The 18,287-nt window shown below is 45.3% G+C and overlaps 1 protein-coding gene across 2 annotated transcripts in view; it reads left to right on the top strand.

The window, feature by feature from the left end:
• Positions 1-560: 560 nt before the first annotated feature.
• Positions 561-18,287, top strand: part of ERCC3 (ERCC excision repair 3, TFIIH core complex helicase subunit) — a 31,846-nt gene continuing 14,119 nt past the window's right edge. The window contains exons 1-6 of one of the 2 annotated variants that reach the window (XM_068127089.2): positions 561-886; positions 9,201-9,406; positions 9,788-10,024; positions 10,323-10,372; positions 11,364-11,502; positions 11,733-11,912. In XM_068127089.2, the coding sequence (XP_067983190.2) occupies positions 655-886; positions 9,201-9,406; positions 9,788-10,024; positions 10,323-10,372; positions 11,364-11,502; positions 11,733-11,912 (1,044 nt within the window). In that variant the 5' untranslated portion in view covers positions 561-654. The remainder of the gene's footprint in view (positions 887-9,200; positions 9,407-9,787; positions 10,025-10,322; positions 10,373-11,363; positions 11,503-11,732; positions 11,913-18,287) is intronic. The other variant, XM_068127090.2, reaches the window with a different exon arrangement.

The raw sequence follows: 18,287 nt of genomic DNA on the forward strand, positions 1-18,287 counted from the left end.
TCCCTCACCACCTCCTTTCCCAAAAATGCACAATAGTACAAGCTTGGCAGGGCCAGATGGCACCTCCTGCTCACTCCCTATTTATTTAGCTTTCTTTTCCCTCTTCCTCGTACTCTGTAGCCACTGCTAACGCAATACATTTGTTTTGGGAAGTTGTCACAAGAGGATCGAGTAAAACTGAAAACGACGGCCCGGACACCATTTGCTCTTGACACCATTGCTCTGCTTCAGCAATGTTTCCATGGAGACCGCCATGTTTTTAAGCGGTGACGAGCGCTTCGTTCCGTTGGAGTGCTTGCTTGAGCGCTTGTACTCAAGCAAGCCGATTGGCGAGCGAGAGCAAGCTGCTTGCTAACGGAACACGTCCTGGGTCGGCCGTAGATTTACCTCACAAACTCGACCATCTTTAAGCCACAAAATTTTCATACTCCGATAAATCCTGCAATCACAATTGTCAGGTGTGCCGCCTCTGCACATTCCATGCAGGATACACCACCCAGTCTCCACCAACTCCGACATTCCTCACATCTTCTTCTGCTGTAAATTCCGGATACGTGGGCGGTGTATAGGTACGCTAGCCGCTCGTTAGGCGTTTTTTTGCCCACTCCTCCCTTTATCCTATCAGCATAGTTTATAAAATACAGACGTTCAGAGATGCAGCATTCGATTAATGTGAGGAAATTAACGAACATAACTTCGGAAATAATCTCCCCCACCAAGCCTCTTCGTTTGTGGTGCCTTGTGGGCTGTGGCTTGTTTCCGGCCTACCATTGTGGACAATGTGGAGGGAGCGATGCATATGGAGGTGTTTGCTCCGTGGGGCTGATGCACTCTGAGCGTGAACTCCCAAGTCACGTCATGGGAAAGAAGAGCAAACACGAGAAAGGTATCGGTCAGAGACCTATGTCGTATGTCTATGTGGGTATGTATCATTTGAAGGGTCTTCAGTATGAGTATGACTTCCACACTCCGAGCGGACGCTTACATTGACCATCGGGTAGGCCTACTCAGTGTGTTAACATATTGATTTTGTAATATTTGATGCCAATTAGGTTAAAGTAACCATGGTTACCTTGATCAATAACCATGCTTAAGCTGCTTTTCAAGGTATTTCCATCTTTTAAAAATCTTTTATCCATAGTCGAGGCTCATGGAAGAGCAATATTGGTGCACTGATCGGATCAGGATCAAACAACAGACACTGACAGGGGTGGTCTTGGTGATTCTGGGGCCCTGGACAAAAGTCAAGGATGCACACACCTTTCCGCCCACACCACACCATACCACACCACACCACACCACACCACACCACCCTTATTCCTACCCAACCCACTCTGAACACGAATAAAGCGCCAAATTTTCACAAATAGTTACACGAATGTGGCCGAAACTCGTTTTTGCATTTGGAGCGAGTGCTAACTGGGCCCTTTGGTCTATGGGACTAAACATTCATTAGTCTTCACCGCCCTGTAGCGTACCTGCCTGCTGTTGTACTTGAGCATTAGCTTACCTTTCACTAAGCACAGGTGTGCTTGGATCAGGGTAAGGGATAGTGGGGGAGGGATATTGATTGTACGTTCGTTACTATGATTTGCAATCTAACGGATGCTACTATTATTATTGATGTTATTATTGGTATTAATTAATATATGCTTTGTTACAATGTTTTTTTGGGGGTTTTTTGGTACTTAATTTGTAATTAGCATGCCATGGAAAGACCTATTGAGGTGTTTTAAACGACCTTAACATGGCATGCGTTTAAAACATGGAAATTCTTTTGGATTCCTTGTAGTTAATTCGTCTAATCAACTCAGGAGTTAATAACGATACTAATATAATAACGGAGCTCAGGAGCTACTAATATAATAACGATCATTTTGGTGTCACATTCCACATGAGGATGCTCCAGTAGAAGTCCACAAAAAACATCACACACACACACACACACACACACACACACACACACACACACACACACACACACACACACACACACACACACACACACACACACACACACTTGTACAGTATTGGTTGTTCCCAAACTCTAATATAATTTAAAGGATTGCAGTAAATGTAATTTATTGTAATATGATTGCAGTAATCCCATATTTAACTTCATTTAAATTGTAAACTTCAAAACATAGTTACCTTACCTACAGTAAGAACCTTATCCTGTAAGCAATTATTGACTAGACTGCATGGATCATCAGCTGGGCACCGTTCTTCCTCGAGGTTTCGATCCTTTCGGCCCAGGACCTCTCCAAACGGCGGATCCACAACCTCGATCATGGATCCACATCAATAGATGGTACATCAGTAGATCCACAACCTCAGTTTCCTCCAGGCAGTCGGTCAACCCATCAATGTAACATCATCAACCAAACTTTACTCGCTAGAGGATTTAATGTATTATCACATATTTATAACTCTCATCACACATTCCATTATATAATAATACATTTAATCATGTACATTTTACCTTGATACACACACGCACACACACACATATTATCCTTAACACATAAAAACATAAACGCACATCACCATTAATAGTAGATGCATGTTCCTTCAATAATGCATCGCAGTTTGTGATTTGACTTTACTGTATTCTCCAATATTCACCAAAACAATACAGAAAATGTCGAGCTGTTACTATAAAAATATAATTAATCTTATAATAGGAATGTAGTGACTAGATTAATTTGACATCTCAGTGAGTGAGTGCCTTGTATTGGGCATTGTATAAAAATAACATATTCTAATTATAACGAGGAAAAAAACTATGTTATTAAGACAACAACAACAACAACATGCATTTTAAGGCCATTTTCCCTGCTAGAGCGGGGGTTAGCCTTGCGGTCCCCATGACAATCTTCTCCATTTTGCCCTATTTTCTGCATCTCTCCTTGTTAACCCCCTTGCCCGCATTTCTTCTTCCACCATCTTTAGCCAAGTCTTTCTCGGTCTTCCCCGTCCTCTACTTCCTTCTACATTCATTTCCATCACTCTTCTCAACCAGTCACTTTCATCCTTCCTCAACACATGACCAAACCATCTCAACCTGTTCCTCTTCACAGCATCAATCACAGGCTCTATTCCCATCATCTTTCGCAATTCATCATTTGTCTTCCTCTCTCTCAACGATACTCCGCACATCCATCGAACCATTCGCATTTCCACCCTTTCCAGCCTTCGTTGCTGCTCTGCGTTCATTACCCATGTCTCGCTCCCATAAATCATAACACTTCTCACACTTGCAGCATACACCTTTCCCTTCAGCTTCAGCGACACTCCCCTCCTCATCAGCACGCCACTCAGTTCCCGAAACTTCTTCCATGCGCATCTTGATATGTTATTAAGGTAGAAGTGTTTTTACCTGTTAGCCGTAACGTTACCCCTGCTGCTGCTTCATTCTCGGTTTTAATTTTGAAGAAATTAGTAACTTTTTGTAAAATGTAATGTAATTTCTTCTCTGTTGTTGTGTTTTTTTTGCCATTTGGATCATTTTGTTTTGTTGCTTCTGGCTAACTTTGCATCGGTAGGCCATAAAAATAACGTTAGCTCGATTGATGACATGTGCGCGTCATTTTTGAAAGCAAATTACGACTGATGAATAGCACTATCTGGATCGATCACGCGTTGACGTGCGGGCATCATTAGAAAAATACAACCTACGAACATGAGTGGAATCGTTCATTTGCAAAGGGAACGTAGAAATCTGGAACTAGTTGTTGGAATGTTTTGCTTTCAGAGAAAATTGAAATACAGCAGATGAATACACTATTAGATTTTTCATTCCATGCACTGGGTGTTGTAATTGATGGATTATATTCTGTAGGTTTTATAGGATATCACACCCACCGGCCTTCAGCCCACTTCTCCCCCCACCGCTCCCCCTCAGCATGTGGCCCTGGGCAATTATAGGCAAGACCGCATCTGACAACGGGATCGGGACACAACGGGCAACGGGATCGGGACACAACGGGCAACGGGATCGGGACACAACGGGCAACGGGATCGGGACACAACGGGCAACAGGATCGGGACACAACGGGCAACGGGATCGGGACACAACGGGCAACGGGATCGGGACACAACGGGCAACGGGATCGGGACACAACGGGCAACGGGATCGGGACACAACGGGCAACGGGATCGGGACACAACGGGCAACGGGATCGGGACACAACGGGCAACGGGATCGGGACACAACGGGCAACGGGATCGGGACACAACGGGCAACGGGATCGGGACACAACGGGCAACGGGATCGGGACACAACGGGCAACGGGATCGGGACACAACGGGCAACGGGATCGGGACACAACGGGCAACGGGATCGAGACACAACGGGCAACGGGATCGAGACACAACGGGCAACGGGATCGAGACACAACGGGCAACGGGATCGAGACACAACGGGCAACGGGATCGGGACACAACGGGCAACGGGATCGGGACACAACGGGCAACGGGATCGGGACACAACGGGCAACGGGATCGGGACACAACGGGCAACGGGATCGGGACACAACGGGCAACGGGATCGGGACACAACGGGCAACGGGATCGGGACACAACGGGCAACGGGATCGGGACACAACGGGCAACGGGATCGGGACACAACGGGCAACGGGATCGGGACACAACGGGCAACGGGATCGGGACACAACGGGCAACGGGATCGGGACACAACGGGCAACGGGATCGGGACACAACGGGCAACGGGATCGGGACACAACGGGCAACGGGATCGGGACACAACGGGCAACGGGATCGGGACACAACGGGCAACAGGCGACAGGGTCAGGCCACAACGGCTCTTTCCACACACACTTGTCCCATATTGGTGAAAGCTTTCAGATGCTGTCAGTGTGGAATGATTTTTCATACAAGCCTTCATTGGGCTAACTTGCCCTGCTGACGTTTCCACCACAACTTGCTGATTGTGTTCAACTTTTCCTGGTTTGGCGTAACAGACAATTTGGAGTTTCAGCTTTTTTTGGTTTTTTGGGTTTGTTTTTTTTTAAATACAACATCGAGCCTCGTGAAAGAGCTAACATTAATCACACAAAAAGTCAAACCGACACAAACCGACACATAAAACACAAAATAAGGGGAGCGGTAGACAAGATGGGGAGAGAGGGGGAAGGACAGAAGCACAACATTTGAGAGCAGGGACATCGAGAGAACTGTGGGAGGGAGAGGGCTTGGGGGGAGGTGGGAGAGGTATAAAACATATGGACACTGCAAGGGCTTCCAGGAAAGAAGTTGGAATTTCGAAAAAGTGTATCTGGAGTGAATTAGCGGGGGTAGAAAAGATCAAGGTTTTGGATGGGGGAAGATAAGAGATGGTGGTGAACAGCTGTTTTAGAGACCTGGAGGGAGGAGTGGAATTGAATGGAGTGGGGGAGTTTGTTCCAGAGGTGGGAAAAAAAGGGGAATGAAAGAGTGAAGGTGAGCAGAGAGCCTAGATTTTGGCAGTTTAACCATAAGAGGGTTGCTGGCAGATCTTGTGTGACCTGTAGGAATATTTGGGGGACAGAGCACAGAGAGAGAGAGCTGGGGGAGCAAGGCCGGAGAGGAGTCGGTAGAAGACAGAAAGACCACCAACCTGCCTGCGGTGAGTGAGTGAAAGGCCCTGAGAGTTGGCTTCATCGCAGGAGATTCCAATGATTCTGAAAGCTTTGGTTTCAACAGCATGAAGATGAGCTAGGTGTGAGGCAGGAGCACCAGCCCAGAGGGGAGAGCAGTATTCCATTGAGCTGCGGATGAAAGCCTTGTATGTGGTGAGGAGCTCAGGTGTGCCAAGGAAGGACTTCGCACGACGGAGGATGCCCAGTCGGCGACTGGCTTTGGAGGCCAGCTTGGAAATGTGGTTTTCCCAAGAAAGATCATGGCAGATGGTGAGACCCAAAAGCTTGAGCGACAGAACTTCTTGGAGAGGATTCTTCAGAAAGTAGATGGGAGGGTTGTCCAGTCGGTCTTTTCGGAGAGACATTGTGAGAGTGTGAGATTTGTCAAGATTGAAAGACATGTTCCACTTGTTTGACCAGTCTGTGATTTTGTCCAGGTCTGCAGAGAGTGAGGAGGCTGCAGACTGCCGATCTGAGGGATGAGGAATGGAGCGGCAGAGAGTGGAGTCATCAGCAAAGAGAACCACCTAAAAGAAAGAGATAGAGAGGATTTTCCAGATAGTTTGAGAGATCATTGATAAAGACCAGAAAAAGCACAGGGCCCAGAACACTGCCTTGGGGAACTCCAGCCAGAACAGGAAGGGGAGATGAGAGAAACCCATTCAGTGCCACACGTTGACTACGACTAGAGAGGAAGTCCGCAAGCCATGCATGGAGATTTCCATGGATACCATAGGAGGAGAGTTTGGTGAGCAGAGCTGGGTGCCAGACCGTATCGAAGGCACGTGATATGTCAAGGGAGACAGCTCTGATTTCCTGTTTGGCATTGAGGACCTCCATCCATTGTTGAGACACCATCCAGGTTGGCATGTATCTTGAGCTTGACAGAATGGCCTCGAGGTACGCACACTCGACTCGAAGCCGTCTAGCCTGGGTTAGAATCTCGACCCAGCTATAAACTGTCATCCCGGTGTTTCACAGGCAGAGTGATTCATCAATGTGTGTGCTGCCCCTCGGATGGAGGTTAAATGGACGTTCCGTGTGTCAGCATTCGATGGTGAACGTTGATGATCCCACAGTATCCTTCGTGAAGAGTAGGCGAGCTATTTCCAGCACCATGGCCAAATTACAAATTCCTGCCCGAACCTTAATCGGGAACCTTAATCGAACGTCGGGCGTGGCCATCCCGTTCGTGAAAGACTTGGGCTAAAAATGTCCCCTGGCGAACCCCACCAAAACGTGGGAATACTTGTGGTAATTAAAGAAGAAGGTTGACATGTTTCTTCTCTCCAACTGAAGCGACAGCTCATGACGCTCAAGGGAGCATCGGCGCTTGAAACCCAGGTTCAAATCTCACATTTGGTGCTATTATTTGTGAAGAGTAGGTGAGTTATTGCTGGTACTCTGGCCAAAAAAACAAATTATTGCTCTAATTTACCATGGGGCACAGCATCAGGTGTTTCTGTCGATTTTGAGATTGCACAGGGAGGGAATTGATAAATCGTTGTGATTTCTAAATGGTCTTGGGTTAGAATCTTGTGTCCCAAAATTTTATTGTGTCCCAAACCCATCCCTCTCTGTACCCACCATACCCAGTCGTACCCAGCTGCTCCTGGACTCCGTGTCCTTTCCTCCTGACAAGGTGGAAAAGTTTCTGTCAACCCTCGACTCTGATTCTGCAACTGGACCTGACGGCATCAGCCCACGGGTCCTAAAATCATGTTCTTCCGCTCTTTCACTCACTCTCTCTGTTCTCTTCACCCTCTCTTTTGCTCAAGGTCAACTGCCATCTGCTTGGAAATCAGCCAACATCACCGCTTTGCACAAAAAAGGTGCAAAAACAGATCCTAGCAACTACAGACCATTCAGCCTTCTCCCAATTATCAGCAAAGTCATGGAATCCATCCTTGCTTCGGATATGAAATCTTTCCTCTTCTCCAATGGCTTGATCTCTGATCATCAATTTGGTTTCAGACCAGGTCACTCTACTCTGGACATGCTGCTTCTGCTGTCTCAACAATGGATGGAGGTCCTCAATGCCAAACAGGAAATTAGAGCTGTCTCCCTCGACATATCACGTGCCTTCGATACGGTCTGGCACCCCGCTCTGCTCACCAAACTCTCCTCCTTTGGTATCCATGGAAATCTCCATGCATGGCTGGCGGACTTCCTCTCTAGTCGTCGTCAACGTGTGGCCCTGAATGGGTTTCTCTCATCTCCTCTTCCTGTTCAGGCTGGAGTTCCCCAAGGCAGTGTTCTGGGCCCTGTGCTTTTTCTGGTCTTCATCAATGATCTCTCTGACTCTCTTGAAAATCCTCTCTATCTCTTTGCTGATGACTCCACTCTCTGCCGCTCCATTCCTCATCCCTCAGATCGGCAGTCTGCAGCCTCCTCACTCTCTGCAGACCTGGACAAAATCACAGACTGGGCAAACAAGTGGAACATGTCTTTCAGTCCTGACAAATCTCACACTCTTACGATGTCTCTCCGAAAAGACCGACTGGACAACCCTCCCATCTACTTTCTGAATAATCCTCTCCAAGAAGTTCTGTCATTCAAGCTTTTGGGTCTCACTATCTGCCATGATCTTTCCTGGGAAAACCACATTTCCAAGCTGGCCTCCAAAGCCAGTCGCTGACTGGGCATCCTCCGTCGTGCGAAGTCCTTCCTTGGCACACCTGAGCTCCTCACCACATACAAGGCTTTCATCCGCAGCTCAATGGAGTACTGCTCTCCCCTCTGGGCTGGTGCTCCTGCCTCACACCTAGCTCGTCTTCACGCTGTTGAAACCAAAGCGTTCAGAATCATTGGAATCTCCCGCGATGACGCTATCTCCGAGGGCCTTTCACTTAATCACCGCAGGCAGGTTGGTGGTCTTTCCGTCTTCTACCGACTCCTCTCCGGCCTTGCTCCCCCAGCTCTCTCTGGGCTCTGTCCCCCAAATATTCCTGCAGGTCGCACAAGATCTGCCTGCAACCCTCTTATGGTTAAACTGCCAAAATCAAGACTCTCTGCTCACCTTCACTCCTTCATTCCTCTTTTCTCCCGCCTCTGGAACAAACTCCCTTACTCTCTTTAATCCCACTCCTCCCTCCAGGTCTTTAAAACGGCTGTTCACCACCATCTCTTATCTTCCCCAATCCAAAACCTTGATCTTTTCTACCCCCGCTAATTTCACTCCAAATCCACTTTTTTGAGGTGACTTTTGACCTCTTTCCTGGAAGTCCTTGGTGTCCTTGCGTTTTATACCTATCCTGCCTCCCCCCAGGCTCTCTCCCTCCAAAAACATCTCCCGATGTCCCTGCTCTCAAATGTAGTGTTTGTGTGCTTCCTCCCCTTCTCTCCCCATCTTGTCGACCGCTCCCCTTTTTATATACTTTGTTTGCTTGCTTGTTTGTTTGATAAATGTTAGCTCTTTCACGAGCCTCGACTCTGTATACAAAAAAAATAAAAATAAAAATAAAATGGTCGCATCCTTTTGTTTAAAAGTGATCAAATATGTTCAACATTGGCCTTTTTTTTTTTAATGAAGAGCTTTGTTCATCCCTCCCCCCTCTGAAGCAGATAAAAAGATCCGAAAAAGGAAGAAGGTTGAAGACCCCTTTGATGAGGACGACTCTGTGACAGATGGACAGGAGATAGCAGTACCGAATGTGGCAGGTCGGCAGGTGACCTGCACCACGACTGAGGAAGATGAATATGGGGCAAAGGACTATCGGAAGCAGATGCATCTTAAACCCGACCACAAATCCAGGCCTCTATGGGTGGTAAGCCTTAACCAGACATGCACAATATGCAAGAACATGTAGCGCTGAACCATTGTCGCTTGGGATCGACCTGCCGCAGAAGCTGGGAATTTCCCTTCCACCTTTTTGGATTAAAAAAATGGGATTATTGGAATTTTTAGAGTTGGTTCAAAAAATACCTTTTTGGATTCTTTCACAGTTTTGACGTGCTTCCCCTTGTCTACAGTTGGTGTTGTTTATGAAACTGTCACATGAACTTTAAACTAAACGTCGAACATTGGTTGCTCAGGATTTTTTGCTCCAAGCTCGGTCCCACAAATTGGTGATTTCAGGATCGATCAATTATTATTTTATACGATTTAAACGAGTTTCTCATTTCGAGCCGTCGTTGTGGTATTGCAGGCTCCGAATGGGCACATCTTCTTGGAGGCGATGTCCCCTGTTTACAAGTACGCACACGACTTCCTCATCGCAATCGCCGAACCCGTGTGCAGGCCGACGACGATACACGAGTACAAACTAACCGCTTACTCGCTGTACGCAGCCGTTAGCGTCGGCTTGCAGACATCGGACATCATCGAGTACTTGCAGAAGCTGAGTAAGACCAGCATTCCCGACGGCATCATCAGCTTCATCAAGGTGTGCTGGGCTGAGCTGCCGGCATTCTATGCACAAGCTCCTGCAGCAATTCGTGATGCTTCTCCCTTTTTACCTGTCTGCATGCCCGAACTTTTTGGGAAATGTTTCTGGCTCTGTGTGAACTCGCCGATGCTCAACATTGCTTTTTGATTATTAGATGGAAGTTTAATGGTAAAGTGCTGCGGATTATTGATCCCACTGCGTGTTGTGTAGATTTATTTGTTAATGCTACCTTTATTTATTTATTATTCGAGCAGGTGCATGACTTGCTGTATGAAGCTTTGTTTACATTTCTCAGCTGTGCACCGTCAGCTACGGGAAGGTGAAGTTGGTTCTAAAACACAACAGGTAACATTGATTCTCAAACGGGAATTTTTTTCGCTAACGTTCAGTATTATGAACTCGGATGTAACTGCCACCTCGATGTTTGCTCTGAACTGCTGCGTTTTAAGATCCTCGGCTCGATGGGCTTTCGTCTGATTTGACGGTCGCAAGCTCATTCGACGCGTTTCGTTTCCGTCATGAAAGTAGAAGAGAAAGTGTCGATTCATCTAACCTTTTTATCGATACATTGTGGAATACTGTATCATTTGAGACCATCTACATATTTACATACACAAATTTGAGGATGTGCTAGGGGTTGGCAATTCTGGAAAAAAAGAAGAAGAAGAAGAAGAAGAAGAATATTTGTTGAGTTGGTTGTGGGTTTGTAAGTGAATCTATATTGGAAATTCATGTACCATGCTCTGTACGGAGCATCCGTTTTGGGGCGAAGCGCTTTCAATAGCTAGGGTTACAATCCTGCATGGGTTGCCAGTCCGACACAGGAAGTTAAGGCATGAATTTGGCCAGGATGCCAGAGATATCTTGCCTAATCTTCGCGAAGGACACCATGGAATCTTTAACGTCCACCAACTAATGCCGTTAGACGGGACGCCCATTTTAACTTCCATTCGAGGGATGGCACACTCATTGATGAATTGTTCTGTCTGTGAAACGCTGAGGTAACAGTTCAAGCTAGATAGCTCAGAGGGGAGCGTGCATACCTGTAGGCCATCTTACCGACCCAATATTGGAAAGTAGATTGATTGATATATTAAGAGGTTGAGACGCTGGAGAGATGGATGCGAAATATAAATGGTGGGTGCCGGGAATGAAATTTGGATTTTACGTCCATAATATGTACCTTGTCCTGGTTAAAAACAACCCGAGTATCTTGGTCTGCTTGTGGGGTATTTTCTATCCAGTCAAAGGTGCAATGTCATCAAACGTCCATGTATTGCTGTTGTCAAATGAATTTGGAGGAAGGAAATACAAACTAGGTACTCTTTCCCAATAGGTACTTTGTGGAGAGTTCATTCCCAGATGTGATCCAACACCTGCTGAAAGAAACGGCCATCGCTCACTGCCGATTGCGTGCCGACGATGGCGATGAGGAACTCATCATGGAAACTGTTTCGAGCAAATCAGCCCTCCAGGTTTGGGAATAGTCTTTTATCTCCACGATCGGTGGGTTTTCCCTTTGTGCGTCGGTGGAATTGGAGCTGAAGTGAGAATGGGAGGGGCGGGGGACACGAATCCTCCACTAATTTCCTCCTTTGTCACCAAGCCTTCCATGCTGAGAGACTAACATGAAGTAGTATGTTTTTAAAAAGTGTCTGTTCTCATTTTCCCCTTCCGTGCACTCCTCCACAAACACCATGGACAGCTGAACAAGCCTGCAACTGCCTCAAGTGAGCAGCCGGAGACCCCTACGACGTCCCAGGGAGGAAGGTCTGAGCAGACTGCTGCCGTGCCAGAAGACATAATGGACTTGTACGTGCAGATGGACAAGGAGGAAGAGGATGACCCGGTTGAGACTCAGATGGTTTCCTTTGAAGTGAAGCAGGTAGATGACTGGGAGGGGAGTTGTCTGCATGATTTCTACTTTTGGAATGTTCCATTGTGGTGTGAGAGCCATACATTGAGAATAATAATAATAAACAATCGGAACGAAATTGATAGGGTACCGGTCAGAATGGCTTTGTCCCCGATTGCGCTCCCCCATGACAATACAGAAAAAGTAACCGTGTCATCCTAACTGGAATTTAACAATTTGCGCTTTGCCCTGTTTGTTTTTTCCATTTCGCTACTTTCCTCATTAGTCTAGTCAAATTTCTGGGAAACGTGAATTCATGAGGCATTTTTGAGTAAAAGCAAGCAAACCACTTTTTCTGGGGTAGTTTTTCGTGCTGAATACGAATCTGTTGTTTGCCAAGCCCAAAAATGCGTAATTAGGTCACTAATCAAGGTCAAAGGTCAATGAGGGCAAAATTCAAAATTTTTGAAAAAATGTTTTATTTTACATCACCTATCTGTACATTTCAATTATTTTACAGTATTTTGTCTGGTAAGGTTACTACAGCTTTTCACAATTATGAAAGTAAAGGGAATTGTGAAGGGAAAAAATCAGATTTTTGTGAATATATCCGTAATGAAGCAACTTTTCGTTTTTTGACATACTGTTTTAATTCACTTGAATTGTTGCCTTAAATACCATCAGTGAAGTGGTTTACCTGAGTCCTATATAATAGCAAGATTGTTTTCTACACTAAATGTCAATATTTGACTAATTAGCCACTTAATTAAGGCTAACGGTCACAAGGCGCAAAGTGCACTTACATGGCACAAGGCGCAAAATGCACTTCATGGCAAACATGTTTGGAGTGCAGGCAGTTGATCATTATCACATGTATTCTTAATTAATCCTGAATCAATTGCAGTCTGTCAGACTGATTGGCTGGAAGGAGGAGCCATCCAGGGGAATGCCAATTAGCTTAACTGTGTAAGCTCTGACCCCCCCACCCCCCCTACTTTGGCCTGTTTCGACATGGTGTTTCACTGGCATTGCACTTGCAGGCCTCAGTGCAGAACTGTTTCCCCCACTTCCGACAAGAGCAACTATCAGAACTGCAACCTTTCTTGCAACCACACTGAGTAAGTTCTCGGCATCCCTTTGGAATTGACGGTAAAGTTGTAAGAACCGGTGACAACTTGTCATCAACGAGTTTCCATCCACAATCAGTCGGCGGTGGCAGATCTGTCATTGGATTACTGGCCTCTCTCCAAATGAAACTTTGGTAGTTTGCACGCTCTATGCGGAACTTTGCTGCATCACTAGATGGAGGTAGGGTCTCCGTTGCATGGCATTTGTTGAACAGTTTAATGCGGGCTTGATTACAGTTCTCAGATGGTTCCTTGTAGATATGGCAAATTAACTTTTCAGCATCTTCTGTGACCTTCTTTGATGGTGTCGGAAACTGCTGTTGTTGGATCTTTTCAACTGCTGTTGGTATATCCAACGTTGACGTATTGGATGGTTTGATGTCTCCAAGACCGCTTTCAGCAGATGGCCCCCTCTGCCAGGCAGCTAACTGAGTAGCGTGAAATGTATTTTTGCCATCTAGGGTAGAGTCATTGATGTCAATATTGTCGCCAGAAAAATGCACAAATCGTCCCGAAACCAGGTTGCTGGTAACAACTGCCCCAGTTTCTTGATCAAGCGCTTTCAGAGTGTTTTCAGCCATGGCAGTGTCATACCTAAGAACCCGGTTATAGCTGATTATGTGCCCAGCATTATGGAATAGCTCAACTAATTTCTTTGATCGAGTTGACTGGTGCAGCGTCATACCCATTCCAACGTGTTTAGGCGGTGCCTTCTTGTCTCCACATACACCATAGACCATGTCTTGTCCAATGCTAAGGACCCTTGTCTTCTTCACCCAACCAGTTTCAGACATCTCACTTTCGTCAAACTCAGCATCGACACTACTTTGGCCTCCAAGCAAGATATTCACAAACATGAGTACAGATGGTGGTACACTTGCCAACTCTGCTTTTTCGCTTACATCGCAACCTTCGAATGCAGGATGTGACTTGATATCACTGCGGAGTTGCAGAGCAACGTGCACTAAAGACAGAAAATGATCATCCTGTTGTCTAAATATGGGAATATAGTCTGCACTGTTCTGACCGCACACCATTTCTGAAAGAGGTATGTGACTGAAATGTCGTGGAAGAAGCAAAGTTTGTTTCTCTGAAGGCGCCAAATTTCTTAGCACAAGAAATTCATAAATGTCCCCAATGCAATTCGACAAAGTTTCTTTAAAAGTCCCCAGTCTACTAAGATACGATGTAGGAATTGTGCCGTCGCACTCACTGGCTAACTCTTTGTACCTCTCGAACACTGCAGATAGTTCAAATACGTGCCCTTTCTCAGCAGAGTGACGCAGCTCTTGACACAACCATGATATCGCCATGTCTGCTGATTTGCTTTCAGTTTCCGCCCTTTTGACATCCCTAAAGAATTTACTAAGACAGTTAACATGGTAACATGCCTCAGCTGAGATTAAATCATTCTCATTTGCAGTACGGACTAAGATGTTATGTACAAATTTAGCTTTTTCCGTAATTTCATTACTCATTTTGAAGGTTGTGACACGACTTGTCTTCTGCTTCTTGTCAAAGTTCTGGCAGAACATACACAATGTCCAGTTCATCTTAGTAGTACTACTGCGTAAAAACGGACATGCTTCAGCCGAAACACTCTTTCTTTCAGGATCTTTTTCGTTTTTCGATTGTTCCTTGGCTAGCTTAGCATTTATTTTCCCCTTGTGTGTGTATGCAGAGTAACATAGCTTATGCCATTTAAGTTTGGGGAGACTTTCTGGAGGCTCTGCAAAGAGAGTCGAAAGCCTGTCCACGGCTGATCGAAATTCATAGTGTCTAAGTTTGCATCGGAGCTCGGTCGCCTCTCTGATGGCAGCAATACCCTGGTTTGTCTGGTTGAAAATCGTATCTTTGACCTGGCTAGTTCCCTGACAAATTATACAAAGTTCAAACGACACATCCTCACGCTGTCGCTTGAGGCTGGCAATAGGTTCCATGGTTGGCCTGAGGGGAGAAACAGAAACCAAACTAAGCACCAGGCACGCATGTTCTGACCATGAAAACTACAACGTTGTATGATATACTGCAACAGCCCTTAAATGATCGAATAAGCGCAGGCAGTGTTGGCCCGGGTTTTAATCTTATTCTCAAAGACACAAAGTAAAGCTTCTTCAAGACAAAACATCTAACCGATATCACTAATTCATTAGTGGTAGATGCATTAGGCACTCATCGTCAATGCCCATGCCCTGCCTGTCTTTTTACTACTGTTAGGTAAATGTACATGTATGTAGGCCTGCCTATGATGTGAGATGTCAAGCATACATTACACATTTGTATGTACATGTATCTCACCAAAGAAGAATGCATTCCTTTACTTTCATATGATTTTATATTTCATTTTTTAACAATCTTAAAAAGACCCTTACCTGTACTCCTGAAATGTTTAATGCCTGATGCCTAGGGTACGAACTAGATGGCTTATGCTAGGCTATTAGATTCATTCTTCATCATTAAGGGTCTATTGAAGAACACCCTGCTCTGTCTGAATGGAAATGATTTGACAAACATGGCAAATGCATTGGGGTCAGAAAGATGAAGCCACTTTCACTGTTGAGTGAAAGGGATGGTTTCAAGTGCAAGTAACTGTTACGTCATTGCAAGACTTTCGCACTCATTGACCTTTGACCTATGTTGTTTAGCGGTGACATTTAGATTCTGTCTTTATAAAATCTATCTCTAGACCATCAATAGGAGCATAAAAACTCTGCCCCATTGTGCATTTAGAGGTTAAACTGCAAGCAAATTACGCAAAAACTAATTGTCGCCCCTTACAGAGATAAAGGCAAATGAGCATAGATGTGTCCTCACGTTTTCCTTTAAAAATAAGATTTTGAAAAGCTTTAGCAACCTTACTAGACAAAATATTGTAAAATAATTGAAATGTACAGATAGGGGATGTAAAATAAAGCATTTTTTCAAAAAAATTGAATTTTGCACTCATTGACCTTTGACCTTGATTAGTGACCTAATTACGCATTTTTGGGCTTGGCAAACAACAGATTCATATTCAGCATGAAAAACTACCCAAGAAAAAGTGGTTTGTTTGCTTTTACTCAAAAATGCCTCAATCATTCTATAAAGGCACATTTTCAGATTTTTTGACTAGGCTACATGTGATGATGGAAATCCTGGTTCAAATTCAACATACACAGTACATTTGATTTGTACTTTGTTTACTAATGCCCACGTTCATGAAAAACGTCACTATCTACAAGCCCTATCCCGACATTAGAATAGTGGTGGGCCCACAGCCTACAATGCATCTACTTGCGGCCTCCCTGGGCTTACACTTTACACTGTATATAGTTATTGTCAACTCTTTACGCATTATATGGTCACCCAGAAATCTCATTAAGCAGCATATTTGTGCCTATGTGATTTTTCTGTTGTTTCCCCTTCCCCTTCCCCTTCCTCTTCTTGCTGTGTTTATGGCGGGTTCACCCCCATATGTCCTTTTTCCCTCTCCCCATGATGTCATTCTCACTTAGACTCTGCTCCTCGTATTTCCCCTTTCCATTCTGGTCTGGCTCTTCCACCTCTTCCATGTTCTATCCCTTATTGCATTCTTCATGTTTACATCATGTATTATGACAAACTTTATTAAAATGTGTCATTTTGACCAATTGCGGTATCGGGACCCTTGAGGGCCAGACACCAAGCCCTCAAATTAGTTTGAGTGGAACATCACTGTGGTGCTGGAACCCCGGAGCAAAAACTCAGTTCGGATCCGGCTCGGTGATTTTGGGGAAAATTTTACCAGGTTCCCAGTTCGGTTCGGAACTTGGACAAGTTCGCAAAATACTTGAAAAAATTTTTTTAGATAATAAAATAGGATTGAGGCTCGTGGAAGAGCTAGAATCCAGCGTATGCAAATCAATCACATGGGGGACTCTATTTACTTACTTGAATCGATTTACTTGGTAGGAAAGCTAATAAATCGATTTACTTATGACAAAAATTTGTTTGTTTAATCACAAAACTTGCCTGTTTTAAAAGCCTCTTTCCGATTTTGAAGAAGGAGCACTGATGGTTTGTTCACACAACGATTTGCAACGGAACAACATCCACAGCCGTTCGGAGTTAACCCAGAGCTAGCCACGCCATGAGACCCTGTCCTCACGGCTAACAGAGCAAGACAGGTAACAGTGACAGATTACGGTCACATTTTGTTCTGAAACGACGCAATTACTTCATTTCGTGTGAGAGGGAAATATCCGAGTCCAACCCTGGTGTTGGGCTAGCGGCTAGGGTGCCGGCTTAGGATCCTAGGATCCTGGGTTCGAATCCCGGTCGATCGCTGAATTAACGCCAGGGGGGTTGACTCAGCCTGTCATCCTTCCGAGGTCGGCTAATTGAATACCAGTTCACTGGTAATTCCCTGTTTGTCGTTAAAGGCGGCAAAAAGGGTTGGCGTCAGGAAGGGCATCCGGCCGTAAAACATTGCTTCAAAAAGGGGACCAAAAAACAACAACAACCATGGTTCCCGAAAAAGGCCAACCCCCGCTTTGCGGGGAAAAATGGCCTCTAAAGGTGGTTATATGGATAAACCCGGCTCGGAGGCCGACACGACACGGCTCGGAAGGGCAATGCTTAATTGCTTAGTTTTCTGGAAACTGGATCGGGTGTGCCACTAGACTGCTTCAGTGTGTCGAAAAGAAATCAAATTGACACAGTAGCACCGTATTTAGCTTTTCACCCATCACCAGGACAATGCTTTGGCTGCTCATTCATTCCTCATAACCAGCAAGACAGTTGTTTTCCTTTTTATTGTTGTAAAACATCTGCGTTTTCATGAAATTCATACTTTTACTCTAACTGGTGCTTCTAATGTACGTCTGATGATTGGAACATGTTCATTATAAAGCGCAGTGCGGAACGAACTTGGAGCGTCGTTCCCACATTGGCCCGTTCGCCATTACAATCTGAGTACACGGCGCGATGCTGGGAACGCAGGAATACATCCCATGTTTTATGTTCATCATCTACAGCCCACTAGTGCTTCTTTTTTAAAACTATTAATGTAAAAGTACACCGATGTCGTGTGTGTGTGTGTGTGTGTGTGTGTGTGTGTGTGTGTGTGTGTGTGTGTGTGTGTGTGTGTGTGTGTGTGTGTGTGTGTGTGTGTGTGTGTGTGTGTGTGTGTGTGTGTGTGTGTGTGTGTGTGTGTGTGTGTGTGTGTGTGTGTGTGTGTGTGTGTGTGTGTTTAAATGAATGAATGAATGATCGTTTTAAGGCCATTTTCCCCGCTGGAGCGATGATGATGATGATGATG

The sequence above is a fragment of the Myxine glutinosa genome, chromosome 10 (assembly GCF_964187855.1).
Source record: "Myxine glutinosa chromosome 10, kmMyxGlut1.1, whole genome shotgun sequence".
In the NCBI taxonomy this organism is placed as follows: domain Eukaryota; kingdom Metazoa; phylum Chordata; class Myxini; order Myxiniformes; family Myxinidae; genus Myxine; species Myxine glutinosa.